The following is a 19,301-nucleotide window of genomic DNA, read 5'->3' on the forward strand; positions in this document are numbered from 1 at the left end:
AAGTGGAACTATGTCATCATCCACCCTCAAACTTTGGGATTCGAAGCCTAGGGAGTGGAATAAAACCAAATTGAACAGAGAAAGTCAAGAATTCTGGTTGCCCCAGATGGCCCCCCCCATAATGTCACAGCTTTCAGCGACACAGTGAAGATTTGTTCATGTTTATAGACGACAGTAAGTCACACCGCGTCCTTAAGACAGTATCTGGATTTGGTTTGAGGAAGATAGCTACAGGAAAGATTTTCCATATGAGATATGAGACTTCCATTACATGTTATCTACGTTAGCTACATAGCATTGTTGCATATTTTAAGAAGCGCATACAGTGCAGCATGTCTGGACATGAACGATGGGCTACATTGTGGGGAATATAAAGAATGTTGTTGTTTTTCTTGCTGCTGCTACAGTGTTACGTGGTTATTTTAATGTTATTTGATGTCTTCCTGTTTGGTAGTGAGATAATGATATGTGCAGCTGGATATTACTCTCAGGAAATGTAATGATGGAGATGCTGAACCTTCAGTTTGAATAGAAGTTGATCATGCTCTTCTAGAAGTTTCTTGGTTTCGTCCTGATTGTTTCCGATCTCCAGGAGGTCCGGATGGGCTTCAGTCAGCTGCAGCTGAACCAGCTCTCCACACTGCAAAAACACACACACACATGAATAGACACAGAGACGACAAACCAAGGCCATGTTTACGTAGAGATGAAACACAAAACCTACGGGTGCACTTCCTGTGAATGCCAAGAACTGTAAACACTTCCCTATTATCACTACAATGCAACTTGTGTATTCACTGCCTCGATTTATGGTAATTATGCACATATAAAAGTGCCGATATATAGACTTTTGCATTTAAAATGATTTATGACAGTTTTTGTTCAAACTAGAAGCACATATCAAAGAGATTAAGACAGCTATGGGTGTAACGTCAACAAAATGCCAAACTAAAGACAAGTCTAAGCTGTGCCTCCAATTTAGCCATTTCTAGTGCAGGTATTTGTGTAAAAGTTATATTTCATATGTAATTTAATAGGTGGTGCACTGGGTGTATGCGTAAAGTATTTAAAGAACACTAACATTTTCACAGGTACAACTTTCAGTGCTTCACTGGTTTAGTCCATTTTGAGGGTCACAATTTACATATCTCGGTGGGATATGTAAGTTACAATACAAAACATGTAATGACGATACAAAGCTAAGAAACTAAGAAAATTCTTTAATAAGTATATATATATATACTAAAATACAGTACAAAAATAAAATAAAGTACAGATTTTACTGCACCTCCCACCCTGATTTCTTCTGTTTTTGTGTACATCTCATACTAAATTGCTTCAGAAATAAAAAAAAAAAATCTACCCGAGTAAACACAAAATACAGTTTTTAAATGATAGTTATTTATTGAAGCAAAAAAGTTATCCAATACCAACTGGGCCTGTGTAAAAATGTATTTGCCCCTGTAATTACTAATTCCACAAATCTATGAAACTGCATTCATAATGGGGTTCAGTTGGACTAGACGTAACCAGGCCTGATTACTGCAAACCCTGTTCAATCAAATCAACACTTAAATAGAACTTTTTCAGTCTGGGAAGGGTTACAAAGCTATTTCAAAGGCTCTGGGACTCCAAAGAACCACAGTGAGAGCCGTTATCTCCACATGGAAAAATTCTGCACAGAAGTGAACCTTCCTAGAAGTGGCAGACCTTCCAAAATTCCTCCAAGAGCACAGTGATGACTCATACAGCAAGTCACAAAAGAGCCAAGGACAACATCAAAAGGAACGACAGGCATCTCTTGCATCAGCGAAGGTCACCGTTCATGACTCCACTATCAGAAAGACATTGGGCAAAAATGGCGTCCGTGGAAGTGTTCTGAGGTGAAAACCACTGCTAACCCAGAAAAAGATTAAGACTCGTCTGAATTTTGCCAAAACACACCATGATGATCCTCAAACCTTTTGGGAGAATGTTCTGTGGACTGATCAGCTGAAAGTGGAACCGTTTGGAAGACAGGGGTCGCGTTACATCTAGCGTAAACCAAACACAGAATTCCACAAAAACAATATCATAACTACGGTCAAGCATGGTGGAGGTAGTGTGATGGTGTGGGGATGCTTTGCTGCTTGAGAGCCTGGGCAACTTGAAATAACTGAGGGAAATATGAATTCTGCTCTCTACCAGAAAATAATAAAGGAGAATGTTCGGTCTTCAGTCCGTAAGTTGAAACTCAAGCGCAACTGGATTATGCAGCAAGACAACGATCCAAAGCATAAGAGTAAATCTGAATTTCTCAAAAAAAAGTTAAATTAAAGTCTTTGAGTGGCCTATTCAGAGTCCTGATTTGACCAAACTGAGGTGCTGTGGCAGAACCTTAAATGGGCAGTTCAAGCTCGAAAACCCTCCACTATGGTTGAACTAAAGCAGTTCTGCAAAGAAGAGTGGGCCAAAAAATTCCACCACACTGTGAAAGACAGTAGAGTTTGGTAGTAGTTTTTGCTGCTAAAGGTGGCACAACCAGATTTTAAGTTTAAGGGGGCAATTAGTTTTTCACATGGGTGAAAAGTGTTGGGTTTTTTTTTGCTTCCATTAACTAAAATAAAAAAATAAAAAATAAAAAACCTGTATTGTGTGTTTACTCAGGTTGCCTTTGTTTTATGTTGTTTTAGATCTTCATATTTTATTTGAAGATCTAAAACTATTTAATATGAGATATACTTTTTCACAGCGCTGTATAAGAGAATACAGGTCATAGTAAATTATGTAAGGTGGTAAAAACACAGAAACATGGATGTTCTCTAAAGAAAATGGACATTTTTCATGTATTTTTGAAGGTGTGCTGTGGTATCTGGCACCAAGACTTTAGCAGCGGATCCTTTAAAAGTTGTTTGTCCAGCACATCCCACAGATGCTCAGTTCCCCCGATTGAGATTTGGGCAATATGAAGGCCGAGTCAACACCCTGAATTCTTTGTCATATTCCTTAAAACCTCAAACAATTTCTGCAGTGTGGCAGGGCGCATTATCCTGCTGAAAGAGGACACTTCAGTTAGAAAGAGCCGTTGTTATGAAGGGGTGTACTTGGTTTGCAACAATGTTTAGGTAGGTGGTACGTGTCAAAGTAACAACCACATGAATGCCGGGACCCAAGGTTTCCCAGCAGAACATTACCCAGAGCATCACACTTCCTCCGCCAGCTTGCCTTCTTCCCATAGTGCATCCTGTCGCCATCTCTTCCCCAGGTAAGCGATGTACACGCACTAGGCTGTCCACATGATGTAAAAGAAAACATGATTCATCAGACCAGGCCACCTTCTTCCATTGCTCCATGATCCAGTTCTGATGCTCACATGCACATTGTAGACGATACAGCAGCTCTCATCTGTGGGATCTGACCAGACGGACTAGCCTTCACTCCCCCGTGCATCAATGAACTTTGGGCACCCATGACCCACTCACCAGTTCACTGGTTGTCCTTCCTTGGACCAATTTTGGTAGGTACTAACAACTGCATGCCAGGAACACCCCACAAGACCTGACATTTTGGAGATGCTCTGACCCAGTCGTCTAGCCAATACAATGTGGCCCTTGTAAAAGTCTCTCAGATCCTTATAAGTGCCCATTTTTCCTGCTTCCAACACAACAACTTCAAGAACTGACTGTTCACTTGATGCCTAATAAATATATCCCACCACTTCACAGGTTCCATTGTAACGAGATAATCAAATGTTATTCACTTCTCGTGTCAGTGGTTTTAAATGTTATGGCTGATACATGCATATAGTATCTATGACTTAAACTCTTACGACACACGGCATGCTAGTTAGCTTTTAACCCAACCTTGGCTTGTTAATCATCCTATTACCCAAATCTCAGGGCCATTTTGAGCACACTGGCGACCTTTCACAGTTGCTGTGGTTGGTCTAAATTGTGACACAAATGCGGGAAAGATATACGGACAGATGGCTATTTAATGGTCTGCACTGTATATTTTAAGAGTGTTGGCAGCAATCGTTATGCCGGCATGTGTGACTCTTCGCTAAGCGCATACCTTTAACTGCAGCCAGTACTCTGGAAAATAGCTTTCGCTACAGTATGTACGTGCACTCTTTTCTCCATCAACAACCGACCTGACAGCAACAAACAGCACCCAAAGCACAAAAAAGAACAACTAGAGTCCTGATCAATAATTCAGAGCTTGTGTATGGGACGGGATTTGTCACAGTGTACCGAGCGGAGTAGTTCCTGCTTCCCACAGGGGCTGATAAACACTAACATTAAGTCAGTGTGTCAGACATGAGGTTTTGTACAGGATCTAAGGCTACAGAGCTTTTCCTACAGGAGAATTAAAGTCGGGTTGAAGCAGATGGACACTGAGCCTCGGTCACTCCTGAATACGTGAGCGAAATCCGTCTTCGCAGATGGTCGATGTAACAGAGAAGCTGTCACTTCCTACATGTTGAAGGATCTGAACGGCTTTTCACACTCACTCATATCAGAGCTCTGGAGTACCAAGGTCACTTCAGATTAGTGATGAAAGTCCATGGGGAAAGACAAGAGATACCGGATCTACTGCAGATTTAAATAATACGTTAACAATATGAACATATGAGTGAAAAAGACATCAGTCACTGCAGTAATGACTTCAAAGGAATCATAAAGGTATCATCATGGAAAAGGACACTGTACAGGTACACTTACACACAGTTTAAACCCTTAAAAGTACAATAGTGGCCCTGAAGTAAAGAATAACACACAACATGGCATGCTGTTATAGGAAAATAATCAATGCCCGAGTGGTGCAATGCTCCTGCAACACCTTTCTCCAGTATTTTATTCCAGTTGTTATTAGCAATTTGCTAACACTAATAACATTTTTTTGCTTTATTAAAGAAAGTCATATCATCCTTTTTTTATCCATTTAGAGTTATGTTAAACGTTATAGAAATGCCCATCAAACAGTTTACATCACTTATATTATATTATAACAGCTATAAAATGGTCATTCTTGAGGACTTTCTCATAATAGAAAAAGTTAGGCCACAGCTTTACGTCTGACGTCTACAAAGCTCTGACACTGGAGACTCCTTTCAAAGATGTTAAATAAATCGCTCGTCACAGAAAACTTCACCATATCATTGATTAGATGGTTTTAGATCCATTTCCAATGAGTGTCCACCAGACACCATGTACCCCTGTGTAAGATGCTACAGTGATGATGCATTAGAACGAGCAGATTAATATAAACCCGTGATGTTCCTTGTAGCTGAAATACTAAGCTGCTGTTACAGCAGAAGCAGATGTAGAACCAGAACCTTCATAATTGTGTACAGCACAAAACACAGACCAGATTATTATAGATTATGTTAAAGGAATATTTTAAAACTGTTTATCCCTCAGGACACCGTCTATGTTAATATACCAATTAATTACAGGACTATTACAGGCAGCAGTTTCAGCTTGTGCTGATAATGATGTGTCACATTGTGATGATGTGAGTAATTTTAAATGTACTATAAGACTATTTGGTATAGATTACGGTGTATTTTTGTAGTGCAGCTATTCAGACTTGCTATTCAAAACCCTCAATTCTACACATGAGACTATTACAGTCAGGCTACACATTTTGACAGGTTCAATTAAGACAGCATTCAAGAATTGATAGCCTTGTAATTTGGGAGACTGGAGTTAAAAGTGTCATGATGAAGAAAATGATTATTTAACCACATTATATTATCTTAGATTTGTAAAATCATTTCATATGTAGCTCTTGGGTAGGACCATTAAAGCCTGACAGTGATGCGTCACGACACATGGTGTCTCAGAAACTCATTATTATCTATACTATTATAATTGATTATCTATTAAATCTATTTAAAAAGAATACAAATCAATAATCAAGGGTAGGCTATAGATTTCAAACATTTAGCATGCAGACTTTGGTACCTTTAGTACAGCAACAATAATCTGTGTGTCTCCTGCCTGAACTGCCACTGTACTCAGTGCTGTGGTGGACGCTTGTCCTCCTGGGTCACCTTCGCTGGACATTTTCCTCCTCCCTTGTCCACAGGAACAGCAACCAGGAGGGTCAACTCGCCGTAATCCACAACTCTGCCCTTTTCTCAGTCTCGGTTTGTCTCTGCAATATTCCACAGATGTCCAAATCCAAACACAGAGAGGAGGAAACTCTCTATTAAAGCAACAGCGCCCACACGTCCCACACGCTCGGTCCCGTTCTCATCCAGTACGCAGTTATGGAGCTGCTTTTAGTCCAGCAGAGCGAGCTAAAGGGGCCAAGGCACAGCGAGGTAAAAATAGAAATATCCACCGGCTTTTATCATGCTGCACTGAAAGCAATTTGACACACCCCTAAGTTTGGTGACTTTGGGCCCCTCCATGCTCCCTCCCTCCCTCCCTGTCTGCCTGTTGTATGCAGTCTACTTACCATTTACACCAAATAAAGTCTTTTAGGTCTGGTTTGCTGCCAGGATTCTTTTTTAATCCCACTTTGCTTGTGGCTTAATGTGATGTTGCAGAGATCATGTGTCTCTTTATGTCAACTTCAAACACAAAGTGGATTCACTGAAGGACATAAAATGGACCTCTGGCCAACTGTGCATATAAACACTACTTGCTTGGAAACCAGCCACGTTTCTGAACATGTACATTAATTCATCGGCAATTGTTATTCCACAGCGCTGCTTAATTTTCAATTCTTATTGGTCAGAAGGCGGTGATTAATTTTTGATATCACCGGTTTATATTAACGCGCTTGTTCAAATCCGTTATCTTTTCTATAGTTACAACACCACAGCAACTTGTACAGTAGACGCTCCACATGAATGGATTAGAAACGCATATAATTTTTGATTTGGTTACGTGTAAGCATTTATTCTATTTAGCATTTATGGAAGGAGTCTCGAGGTAAAGCTATAACTTTAAGATGACAGACAAGTGAAAGTCTTCAGGACAGAGAGCTTCGGTGTCTTGGTAACATTAAGGAACTAACCTGTATTACAGATCCATCCATCTAACTTCTATACTGCTTATCCTTTTCAGGGTCATGGGGAACCTGGAGCCTATCCCTTGGAGCATCAGGCACAAGGCAGGGTACACGCTGGACAGGGTGCCAATCCATCACAATCACATACGCACTCACACACTACGGACACTTTAGACATGCATGGTAGGCTGATTGGCATGTCTAAAGTGTCCGTAGAACATGCAAAGTCCGCACACACAGAGCAGCGGTGGGAATCGAACCCCAGACCCTGGAGGTGTGAGGCAAACGTGCTAACCACTAAGCCACTTAAGACAAGATGAAACACTTTGGGGCTGTTATAGGAACATAAAGAATTTGAGTGATAAGAGTAACTCAGGGAGCTTGACACTATCCCATCATTGAATGTTTTAATATATAATTGTTTTAATCGTTTAAAACGCCGTGTTTTTTTTTAAAAAAAATATATTATTCCAGGATAATAAAAAAATATTATATATTACAGGAATTCTCTCTCACTCTCCAATAAATAAATAAATAATCCAATAAAAATATTAATCTGGTTTATAAACACCTCATGGGGCTCAGTCTGACACATGAACGGCTGCAGTTCAATAAACTTCTGCTCTAATCCCCTAAACACAGCACAATGGGAGGAAAATAAGACCAGTGAGAATTGCTGATACGGAGTAGTTCAGGGAAACACAGCTGAACCTTGAGCTTCCTCTGATTAGCTGAAGGAGACCCATCACAAGCTCCCGGATGCTCTGATTAGACCAGAGAAAGAAGAAGAAGAAAAAAATAAAATAAAATTAAAAAAAAAAAGAAGTTTGAATCATTGGGACGACAGATAAACCCAAATGCACAGGAAAACGAATTCAAGTCCTAGTTAAATATTTACACTCAGTTACAGTATATTATCAAACCGAGTCATGTGTTGGGCTGCATTTCAGGATGCTGTTATTCTCTGGGGATTTTTATCACCAGTGCCCATTGGAGGAAATCATGCGATGAGATGACAGGAATAATAAAAGTGCAAACAAAAACAGAGGTACAGCCTTACAGCTGCAACCAAAATTATTCAACCCCAGATTGCAAATCCGGTTTATTGTCAAAATGTACAGACTTCCAGCTGCTTGCAGTGAACAAATCAAACAAACGCATTTGATTTGTTGTATTATTGTTAGTATTATTATTATTATTATTATTATTATTATGTAATATTGATGAATATGTATTCATATTCAGCACGGTTCAAAAGTCTGTGGTACCAATAATAGGAGCTGACGTTGTGTGAACATTAAACAACATTAAATATAATTATAAATGGATACAAATACAATGCACTGTTTACTGAATAAATAAAACTGTTAGCATTGGCAAACTGCTGTGGTAAAAGACGAATCAAACAGTGTGGGATGTGCCGTTATAGGGAAATAATCAACTGTGGGGTGGGAACAGTAACTCAGCTTCATGGCAGGCTGCATCACCACAACACACACATCTGTATAATGTACAGACCAAGACAACACTCCAGCAATAAACGTCCATTACTACTTACTCATCCCAAACCCCTAGTCTATTTTCATGCACAATTTCTGTTTGAAAGTTTCCCGTTTTCCCTCACCGCCACATCCTGTTCGTAGTTATCACCTGATTACCCCTATTAGTCTCATTATGATGTTAAATCAGTGGCACCTCGCTGTGCACGTCTCTGTGGTGTCAAAGTCTTGCATGCTTCATTATTGCAGTCTGAAACGTGGTTTCTTAACATCTACATTCTCCAGTTTCCTGCTTTATAACCTTACTTTTATCATACAGATTTTACTCCTATCTCCTGACATACCTGAACTAAGCAATCAAAAGTACTAAAACTTTAGTACACTATAACAGTGCACTATATATCGAATAGGTTGTGATTTCATTCATTCACGAGGCTTATTTTCAAGTGTCGAACACGAACGACTTATCTACAGTCCCGTTTTTCTGTTATAGGCTTGTGCTTTTGAGCTCATGAATACAAATTTACCCACAATGATCTTGTTTGACTGTGAATTAAGTGCTATTCAGGACTAATATATTTGTTTAAGAAACGAGATGCAGGAAGCAGGCGTGTACTGAAAGCATGCTCATTGGCGATAATACAGATATTAATATAACGTACACAAGGAAAGTGAAAAAGGCCTGGCTGAAAACACTGAACCTATGGACAGAAAGTGACCAAACAAGGACAGGAAGATTTGGCCATATTAGGAAAGCACAGGCAAATGGAGTTGGTTTAAAAGATTGATTATTGTGGAGTCCTAAATACAAAAGGTAGTGTATTGAGTTGCCTCTAGCTCCCATGTATTACGACAATAAATATATATGACTGAAAAATGATCCATCTTTTTTTTTTTTGAAGGAACACAAGTTTCACTCCTTTTAAAAATATCTACCGTGTTTCCCACCTGATGGTCCAGATAACTCCTGACATATCTGAATTAAGCAGTCAAAAGCATTGAAAAAAACATGTTTAAAGAGTTTTAGGAGCTAAGAGACTGCAAAAATATGAACTGACGGAGGTCTCTGGGGAGGAAACGTTGATGACTGTCAGGGAGAAATAAAAATAAAAAAGCTAACATCCGACTGATAAATTAAAATGTTTGTGGCACTTCCTTCTATGTCTAAAATATGTGCTGGTATAAGAAGTGGTGTTAAAGCCAGCAGGGAAGCAGCGACTTGTTGATGAAGACCAACAGCGACAGCAGCTGAGGGGTTCAGGAGACAGCTGAGAAAGTGTCAGAGCTTAAGGTCTTCAGAACCACGACTCCAGATAGCCTGGCCATCTGTCATGGCTTCCAGATAAAAAAGGTTGTTTTTTTAAAAGGCTGACGAGTCCCAGGCAAAATCACAGCAGGTTATTAATAGTCTCACACACAAAGCTTCTAACACAAATTCCAGGCCCTGATACAGCAATCACTCGTGTTCCACTCACCATGACTAAGCTTTTCCTGAAATGTGAGTTAAAAAAAAAAAAAAAAAAAGAATTTTAAATACAGCATAATTGTTCACCCACGCTTCTTTAAGGCCAAATGTAGATGAAGTTTAAACAACTTAAGCTTAATGAAACTTTTCTAGCAAGGCCACGTGAAGATGTTTGGTTTAAATCTCACTCCCCTCCAGGACGGTGACTTCAGCTCATCAATAAAGGTGAAAGACCAACAACCAAAGTAAACTGTTTTCATTCGTTTTTCATTGAGCAAAAAGTATAAGGAACCCCTTCCTTATACTACATTTGAGAGGGACTTACAACTTCCAAGTTCCAAGACTACAACCTGTAAAAACCACCGAAAACACACCACAACTTGAAATTTCAACTCATCACCTTGGGCAAGACTTCTCAACTACCGGTTCCTTACCCAGTTACGGAGGACGTCAAATCAACACTGAACGGTGTAAAGTCCCCCTTCTCTGCTTTTAAACAGGTTTATAAAAGTATTGGCTTTAGAGCAGTTAATACACCATAACATTAAACCCACAGACAGGTGAAGTGAATAACATTGATTATCTTGTTACAATGATGGGGTACAATAAAGGGGTGGGAAATATTAGGCGGCGAGTGAACAGTCCGTTCTTGACGTTAATGTGTTCGAAGCAGGAAAAATGGGCAAGCGTAAGGATCTGAGCGAAACTGTGACTGCTAGACAACTGGGTATCTCCAGAACGGCAGGTCTTGTGGAGTGTTCCCAGTACGCAGTGGTTAGTACCTACCAAAAGTGGTCCAAGGAAGGACAACCGGTGAACCGGCGACAGGATCATGCGCGTGCCCAAGGCTCACTGATAGGGATCGCATGGGGAGTGAAGGTTAACCCATCTGATCCGATCGCACAGAAGAGCTACTTTGGCTCACTAATGCTCGTGGCTGAATGGGCAAATCCCCACAGCCATGCTCCAAAACCTAACGAGTAAACTGGGAGAAAATGGGATAAGATGCAAAATTAGATAGTTTGCTATAAATAAGAAAAACATCTAAAGAAATGCAGCACAAATTACCAACGAAGAGTCTTTATCTCGAAACGTATTGCTGAGATGGATCAGATAATCATAGTTTAATCAGTATTATGGGATGACGGGGTGCTAATCTAAAGAGATCGGCTGGCCAATTTAAGATGTTGTTAAGAAGTTTATGTTAAAAGTATATATAACGTTTGTTTAAATATCTGATTAGTCAACTGAGACGTGAAAGCTTACATGCATCTTATGGACACATTATGAATCGGTACGATTAGTACTAGGTTTCAAAACACTTTTCGTGTAAAAGTATGGTATGCTAAAATTAACCACAGTGAAACTAATGGGGGGGTGGGGGGGTGTAAATTTGGGAGACTTGGACTCCCAACTTCATAAACAAAACACTCCCAAATCTCAGTACTTTTTTTTTTCTTCATTTATTTCCATATGACCCAGATTTTCATAAAATTCCTAGTCATAAAAAAAAACTTTTGTCTTAAAAAAAAAAAAAAATAAAAAAAAAAAAACCCTGTCAAAAGCATTATACAGTTTTAAATAGCAAGTTTAAAAAAAAAAAAAAAAATTTTTTTAAAATAAAACAATAAAATAAATATGGACTTTAAGATAAGCCTCGACACGCAAGCAGCATACACGTTAGACAAATATGAGATGAAACATTATTTTGGTTTCACATTTTATTCATGGAAACATTTTACCCACCCACCATTTTTAAATTTTTATTAATTTCTTGACAAAGCCCTGTTTTTTTGTGTGTGTTTCTTCTGACGGAGAAAGCAAAATGCTGTACAATCGCCACCATGTCCATGATTAAAGGCATGTTTTCTCGCATAACTGTACATCGTACAAACACACCCATTTCCCCCCCCCCCCCCCCCCCCGCCCCCCCCACACACACACTCTTTCTCACACACACACACACACACACACACACACACACACAGTTATAAGATAATAAAACTGTACCTTAGGCAGAAAATGCCTGAATCAATGATCATCATCATGATGGCATAGAAAGTAAAATAAAATGATGATATTTTAGATATGGAGATGTAAAAAATACATTGCTTACTTAAACATCTACAGCACCATGTACGCGCACGGAGCAGAGAGATGGTGGTTTCTGTACATTCTATAGACTTTAGTAGCACCAATAAAAGCTCAGGTCGTCCCTACAGAAGAGACATGTCAGATAAAGCTTGTTTTTTTTTTTGTGTGTGTGTGTGCGTGTGTGTGTGTGTGTGTGTGTTCGTTCTGCTATATATGGATGTAAGCAATGCAACAGGAATCTACATATGTACTACCTTAAACAGATCCTGGGAGGTTAACATGGCTTGGAAAGGCATATATTAGGACATAGTGGCCTGCGCGGTGATTAGATTAGACTCGACATTAACTCTCGTCGGGGAATTCCTCCGGAGCGGTTTCCTCCTCGAGGGGTCTCGCCGATTCTTTCTGCAGCCTCTTGTCCTCCACGAGCTTCATCTTGTCACGGATGTTCTCGGCTGAGGACGCCATGTCGCTGGGGCTGCCGAAAAACTGCTCACTCCTGTGAAATAAAACGTTATACATCACGCTCGCATACATGAAAATTCCTTTCTGCCTTAAGCTTCGTATAAAAACATGCACCGTATGGCCAAAAGTATGTGGACCCCTGATCATCACACTCGTAATGTGGATCTTCTCCAAACTGTTGCCGCAAAGCTGGAAGTACAGAATCGTCTAGGATGTCTTTCTATGCTGTAGCACTGCCAATATTTCTTATCCATTTATAGCTACATTTAACAACGTGGACCGGTTAGTTCGTTATCACTTTTTTGTCTTAAGCAAAGAAGACAAAAAAGCAACTTGCTACATTATTAAGAAACCATAAAGCACAAATTCCACCGTCTTGAAGACTCTCCTTTCTAAGAAAACTTAAACGAACCACTTTTAACAGGAAAATTCACCATATCATTGATTATACAAATGCGAATTAGTTGTTTTTTTTTAATCGCAATACTGTGACATCGCAAATCATCGATGAGTTAAAAACTGCAGTAAAGATCACAGCAGAAGTCTGAGTGCACTTGTGCAACCGCATGTAAATGGTCTGCACTTATACAGCGGCTTTTAACCTGGACGGTTCTACAAAGGGCTTTACGCTATGTCTAATTCACACACACACACACACACACACGCTAGCCTGCCATCAGGAGCAACTTGGGGTTCAGTGGCTTCAGTGCCCAAGGACACTTCGGCACGTGGAGGCGACGTGGGCTGGGAATCGGACTGCCAACCCTGCGAATAGTGGACTATCCGCTCTACCACCTGAGCCACAACCGCCCTATGACCAGTATTTGACCTCTGAACTCTTACCCATCAGGAAAGATGACTGGCACAGTGAGGCGGTCCAGCAGAGCCTTCCCCACTGTCTCCACTTCATCAAACGATTCCAGATCCAGCAATCCGGCCTGGTCCGGGCTGTCTCTCAGAACCTGTTGCGAGAGGGAGAGCGAAAAGACAGAACGTTTATTGTGTGAAACGTTACAGAGCTCCAGACAGCCGTGCCAGGGACTTTCAGCTTTACTCCTGAAGCCAGAGTACTCAGAGCATCAGTTATTATTCTCTCTCACTTTCACTCACTCACTCACACACAGACACAGACACAGACACACACACACACACACACAACTGTCCAGAGGGTGAGATCACTAAAACCATCTTCCTCCACCGCACCAACACATCTTTCAAAATGTCAGCAACCTGCATTTAGAAAGTGAAGTGCACATAAAGGTGCAGCGTAGCCAAGAAACTAAGGACACAACATATAATAAAAAATATAACACTCCTTTTGACAAGATCCATTCTTCCTTCAGGTTTAAAAAAAAAAAAACAAGACAGAGAATATAATGCAGCAGGTACAGAGGATGAAGTTCTTACAAAACATAACGCACGCTTTCTGCACTAGTAACGCGTTTCATATTGAAACCCAGAACACACCCAATAAATACATCGTAATAAAACCTAAAACCTGGACTGAGGTTTAATAGCTTTTGGGACGTTTGGGACTACGCAGCTTTCCATTCGACAGAGAATTTATGTAGAAAATGCACTTGGAAACGTTTGCTAACTAAGGCGATGAAAGTACGAATTGTATATTAATGAATAATCCCCCCCCGTTTAACACTAATGAATAACGGCTGAGGAAAAAGAAAAAAAAAAGTACAGTTTTACAGAGAAATTTTCACAGTAAATTTATCACGCCCTTCTACAGCAAACCAACGACACAGTGGGTAAAGAAAGCAAGATGGCTGGACCGAGGAGACAAGAATTACGGCCACGTGACACGGGTTCTTTCATGGACAGCCTGCATTTGTGAAATGATTGATCGCTCGGGACGCCAACGACCGACCCACGTGTGTTACACGTTACATAGTTACACAGTCAGGTTATAATCGGTAAAAAGAGCTCTTCGTTAGCTTTCAATTGACACCAGCCCCACACTGCTGTGATCTACAGTGCATGAGATAACAGCCGTGCACGAGAGATGGGAGTTTTAGCCGACTTTGGAGCTCTATTTCCAGTTAAAAACGATGCCTCATTTTTGTGCTGCTACAGAGCTCGTTATGTTTCGATTGATCGTTTTCGCCCAGTCATTTATTTTGGGGAGAATTTATAAATAAATTCATAATCAATTAATTTATTTTTAAAGACTTGATGAAGCTGTGGGACATTTTTGTTTACAATATTACATCTCTGTCCGAAACAACTTTTAATTGATTTAGTTTTAAACAGAGAAAAATGCACGTTCATTCATTCAGAAATAAATGAGGAGTCTTCCCACTCAGTCATCGTTTTTCTTCATTTAAACTGTGTTCAAAATATTCTGAGAATCGAATCTGAAAATCAAGCCTACTTAGTACCAGTGTTACAGATCCTGAATCCAGATCCTGTCTTCATATTCTTTAGAATCTCCTTTTCTTTAGAGGTTTCAGCGCATCAAACTGCGTAAACTGAACTCTGCCTGCTTTCAGACTGTTTTTCATCACCACCATCACCGGCAATTAAATTCCCAGGGTCTTGAGGTATTGTACGATTTTCATTGTGTTGTGAAAATAGTTAGACGACAAGACTTCTCCCATCACACAGCGCGAGCCCGGCTTTCAACTGTGGCTAAACCCACCCTCTCAGCAGCAGCATGGAAGTCTCTGGCTGTCTCCAGGCGGTGCTGGCGCTCGTCGGCGGTGATGGTGAACTGCTTCCACACGCGGTTCAGTCGGGGTAGCGTGTCGCCTGAGGAGCGCGTGGCACAGCGCAGAGACTGGCAAAGCACCACAGTGGCCTGCAGCAGCTGCCTGCCGTAGTCGTATGTACTCTGTGGACGAGAGTTAAACACCCGCTGCTTAAAACTAAATATCAGAGAAAGTATTTTATTTACTTTGGCATTAAAAAATAAAATAAATAAATTGATAAACCCTCCATTTGGGCTGAAGGTTAACGAACCGCAATGACTGTGTCCCGACAAGCAACCCTGGCAGGATTACACACAAACTCCTTCCTAGGATGAATTCATTCTAACCCTACGTGCAGATTCAGGAACTAATCTTGCTGATCGTCACATGTTATTAAACCAAATATATTCATTTAGCGTTTATCTGGGCACCTAAATTTTGCATTGCAGATGTTTAAACCCTCGGTTAAATACGACTATTCCTTTTAGAATGGATTACTTAATTACTTATTTAATATCTGAATGCAATGGGGAAAATATAAGCAAATTATTTCCCAAAGTTGAAATATATAAATAAAAAATCTAGTCATTTACAAAATTAAAAAAGAAAAAAACTCCCATTGCAAATGATTAATACAATTTAATAGGGTATTTTTTTAATGGGATTTGGCTGGTTACCTGTGCAACATCCACAAACTTCCTGTGTTTCTCCAGAAGGACTTTAGTTTCCTGTGTGTCGTCTCCCAGCCTGATGTGGGTCTTCAGCAGGGCATCCAGCAGCTCAGTGAGCCACTCTACAGCCTGAGAGAGCCGGGAACTCGATATTACACACAACACTGCAGCCATAACATCGCAATAAAATCAATAAATGTTCTTTACTCAGGAACGGAACAAACATGGAATCGAAGAACATTCTCGCTTACGGCTGCAAGTCTGTCACACGTGCTAATGATAATAATAATAATAATCATCCAAAAAGCTCGATTTGACAAACCTTTTAGCATGATGTTTTCACAGCAGTGGCATAACATACTGTTTCCCCCCTCCCCTGTACCTGTCTAGTAGGCAGTTTTTTTTAAACCATCAGGCCGAATATATTTACACCAATTTCTCTTGCCAAGTTTAAAAAATAGATTCGAGACTATTGGCAAGAAGACCCGCGACAAGAAGCCTGCCTCAGGCTTCGAAACGTACTGAGGCTTGCTCACCTGTGAAGCATCCTCTTCACATTTGAAAAGCTGGACCATCTGCAGCATCTTCAGCCGCCTCACGTCCACCATGTCCTCACACCTTTAACGCACGGTTCAGCACATCAATAACTGTCAAGGACGCTGTAAAAAGCTGCATCTGCCCCCCCCCCCCAAAAGCTCTCCTCCATGCTGACATAAAACTGAGCACCTCAAACACTTCAGTGGCTTGAACCATCCTGTAGGCTGAAGACTAATGACTGCTAGAAACATGTAATGGGGCAATTAGACACTTAGTTAAAATTTAAAGAGACTTAAGCAATTAAATCCTAAAAGCTGGAACTGCTGAAATGGAAGGTGTGAGGGTTTAAAAGGTGCGATTTGCTATTGCTACGACTGAAACCTTTCACGACGTTCAAACTAGCTATACACTGAAGACATTTGGGTTCGCGATCACATATGACTTAAAAGTGCATCTTAAAAGTTAATCCCCAAACCTTAAGCCAATACAGCAGCATTTCACCTCCTGAAGAGGAGAATCGCCCTATTAATTGGTCTTGCAGTTCCAATACTTTTGGAGGGGACTATGTATGCGACAATTCCAGCAACATTGGCAAGCAACAAGTGACTTTCTCAAAAGATTTTCAAAAATTCTCTCAATTCTATTCACGTTAGGTATGACAACTGAACTTCAAGCGATTCCTTGGACCAATCCTGTGCTGTGTGTGGTCTGATCTCACTTGTTAATGTGAATATAGGATAACAATCATTATATCACAGCGTGGTTGAATGCGCAAATCTGATTGGTCAGATTATTTTCGTATTTCCGGCTGTAATATGTACGACAGGTTCATGTTAATGCGCTTGTTCTACGCGTTATCGTTTCTATAGTAACAGCTCATACGCAGGGATGTGTACAGACTTGGTGCTCCACGTATGCTGATCCTCCTGATCTGGTTGGCTTTCTTCATTTCAGGCTCCTGTTCACATTTTTTCAGGCCCTCCAGCCAGAACAGCGCTGCTCAGTTTTGCTCCTTGTCCTTATAAGGCCACTTACAAGGCAAACGTATAACTTACAAACAATAAGCTGGCTTAAACAGGACAAAAAGAAAAGACTTGTTTTCATGACAATGAGAAGGAACTTCCTATGTAACAGAGGCCTTTTAAAAATGACAAAAGTACTCTTTTAACACAAAAAGCTCTTGCATGAACTATAAAGGCGTGGAATAAACGTCACGGTTTATACAGCTCGTAGCTAAATCCGCCCTGTTTGCCAATCAATCGATCACAGGAATTGCAAATGTTTATTTATAATTCAGCGAGATCTGAACCTCTGCTTGCGCAGCTGCATGTCCTCCATGACGCTGTGGATGTGGTCAACGTTCTCCTTGTTCTCGATCTGCATGTCTTTCCCATAGAACCAGGATGTCTGGTTAGAAATCTGGTCCAGCAGAACCTGACCCTTCTCCCTCAGGCCTTGCAGAGCTCCCTCTAACACACACACACAGTTACAGCAGTCAAAGATATTCAATATAACCAAAGTGTTATTTATCTTTATTTGCAGGCAAATGAAAGTGCACAGTTAGAGAGGAGGTGGAGAAGGAGGAGGAAGAGGATGATGAAGTCCTCACCGACACTCTTCAGTTTCTCCTCCAGATGTTTGAGCGTTTGCTGAATGGCGGCTCCGTCGGCGGGGGCGACGTCTGCGCAGAGCATGCCCAGCAGACCGTCCAGTTGCTGAGAGAGCTGGAACAATGAAGAAAACGAGACAGAAGCCTGCGTTAATAATCTCATCTACTTCGTCAAATCACGACATGGTCTCCCACAACAGCCCACGTTACAGACGAGTGACGAGAGCTGATCACGACTGACAACGCAGCAACACTCCAGAGTGTATTTTTCCCCATCGTAGGAACACACGGGAAATGTTTCACTAGTCCTGTGTTCACATGATTTGAGCCTTTCTTAATTCTGATATAATAAACACAATTAAAACTCCTCCAACACTCTTTTTGCATATATTGTTTTCCAATTCTGTAAATAGCAGGCTGAGTCTTTATTTATTTCCTGCACTGGGCTGCTATTAGGTACCATTGAGCCTTTAATCCATAACCCACTCTTCTCCAGGGGTGCTGTTTAATAGCTGTTGGTTGTGTGCCAAATGGACATAAATACGGGCATTTTTTAAAACGGTCTGAAAGCCACCTGTCAAATTATCAGTGATGCATACACACCACTGCTTACACCCTGCAGAGGACAAAGTTGTAATGTCTGCATGCCAATCAAGAAAATATGGAAATTTAGCCAACAGAAGAACAGAGTGAATTAATCAGTGATTATTTCAGCACTGGTGTAAAAGCAGACCGAGATAAGTCGAGTGAAGAGACACCGGATGAGGCTCCTGTTTAATCAAATGCCATCATGGATGGCATTTAGCTCAGGAAATGATGCTAGAGAGACTGATATGGATGATGCTTTTGATCACAGTGAATTTAACATTTCCAATCATACACTTGCAATCAAAATGATTCAACCCCCATTCCAAATCAGGTTTATTGTGTAAAAATACAGACTTTCAGCTGTTTGAGATGAACAAATCAAACAAAAGCAACTGAAATAGTTCAACACAACGAATGCAAGTGGTTTCCTCAAATTCAACTGAACATGCGACTTATAAGGATTTCTCTAGTTTCAAAATTATTCAACCCCCTGAATAGAATCCCTCACAACAGCACAAATATACAAAACAGGTGATGTCTCAAGCACACCTGATGTGACTAATCAAGGGCTTCATTAGTGCCATAGTCATCCTTGTGAACTCGTTCTACATCATCCTCCACCGCTGAAGTAAATCTGTTAACCAGCTGAAACTTGTAATTTGTATTACT

At 40.5% G+C, this 19,301-nt stretch overlaps 2 protein-coding genes across 9 annotated transcripts in view; both read right to left on the reverse strand.

Moving 5' to 3' along the window:
- Positions 1-6,344, reverse strand: part of ccdc141 (coiled-coil domain containing 141) — a 48,177-nt gene extending 41,833 nt beyond the window's left edge. For 4 of the 5 annotated variants that reach the window (XM_047156214.2, XM_047156218.2, XM_047156213.2 and 1 more), the window contains exons 1-2: positions 5,949-6,344; positions 518-640 (exon numbers count right to left, since the gene is read on the reverse strand). In XM_047156214.2, coding sequence (XP_047012170.1) covers positions 518-640; positions 5,949-6,050 — 225 coding nt within the window. In that variant the 5' untranslated portion in view covers positions 6,051-6,344. The remainder of the gene's footprint in view (positions 1-517; positions 641-5,948) is intronic. The other variant, XM_017470258.3, reaches the window with a different exon arrangement.
- A 5,868-nt stretch (positions 6,345-12,212) lies between these two features.
- The window catches only part of sestd1 (SEC14 and spectrin domains 1), a 45,316-nt gene continuing 38,227 nt past the window's right edge, over positions 12,213-19,301 (reverse strand). For all 4 annotated transcript variants that reach the window (XM_017470256.3, XM_047156211.2, XM_053680802.1 and 1 more), the window contains 7 exons: positions 18,045-18,159; positions 17,745-17,904; positions 16,435-16,516; positions 15,905-16,027; positions 15,179-15,370; positions 13,372-13,490; positions 12,213-12,562 (listed from right to left, as the gene is read on the reverse strand). In XM_017470256.3, the coding sequence (XP_017325745.1) occupies positions 12,406-12,562; positions 13,372-13,490; positions 15,179-15,370; positions 15,905-16,027; positions 16,435-16,516; positions 17,745-17,904; positions 18,045-18,159 (948 nt within the window). In that variant the 3' untranslated portion in view covers positions 12,213-12,405. The remainder of the gene's footprint in view (positions 12,563-13,371; positions 13,491-15,178; positions 15,371-15,904; positions 16,028-16,434; positions 16,517-17,744; positions 17,905-18,044; positions 18,160-19,301) is intronic.

The sequence above is a fragment of the Ictalurus punctatus genome, chromosome 6, assembly GCF_001660625.3.
Source record: "Ictalurus punctatus breed USDA103 chromosome 6, Coco_2.0, whole genome shotgun sequence".
NCBI lineage: Eukaryota > Metazoa > Chordata > Actinopteri > Siluriformes > Ictaluridae > Ictalurus > Ictalurus punctatus.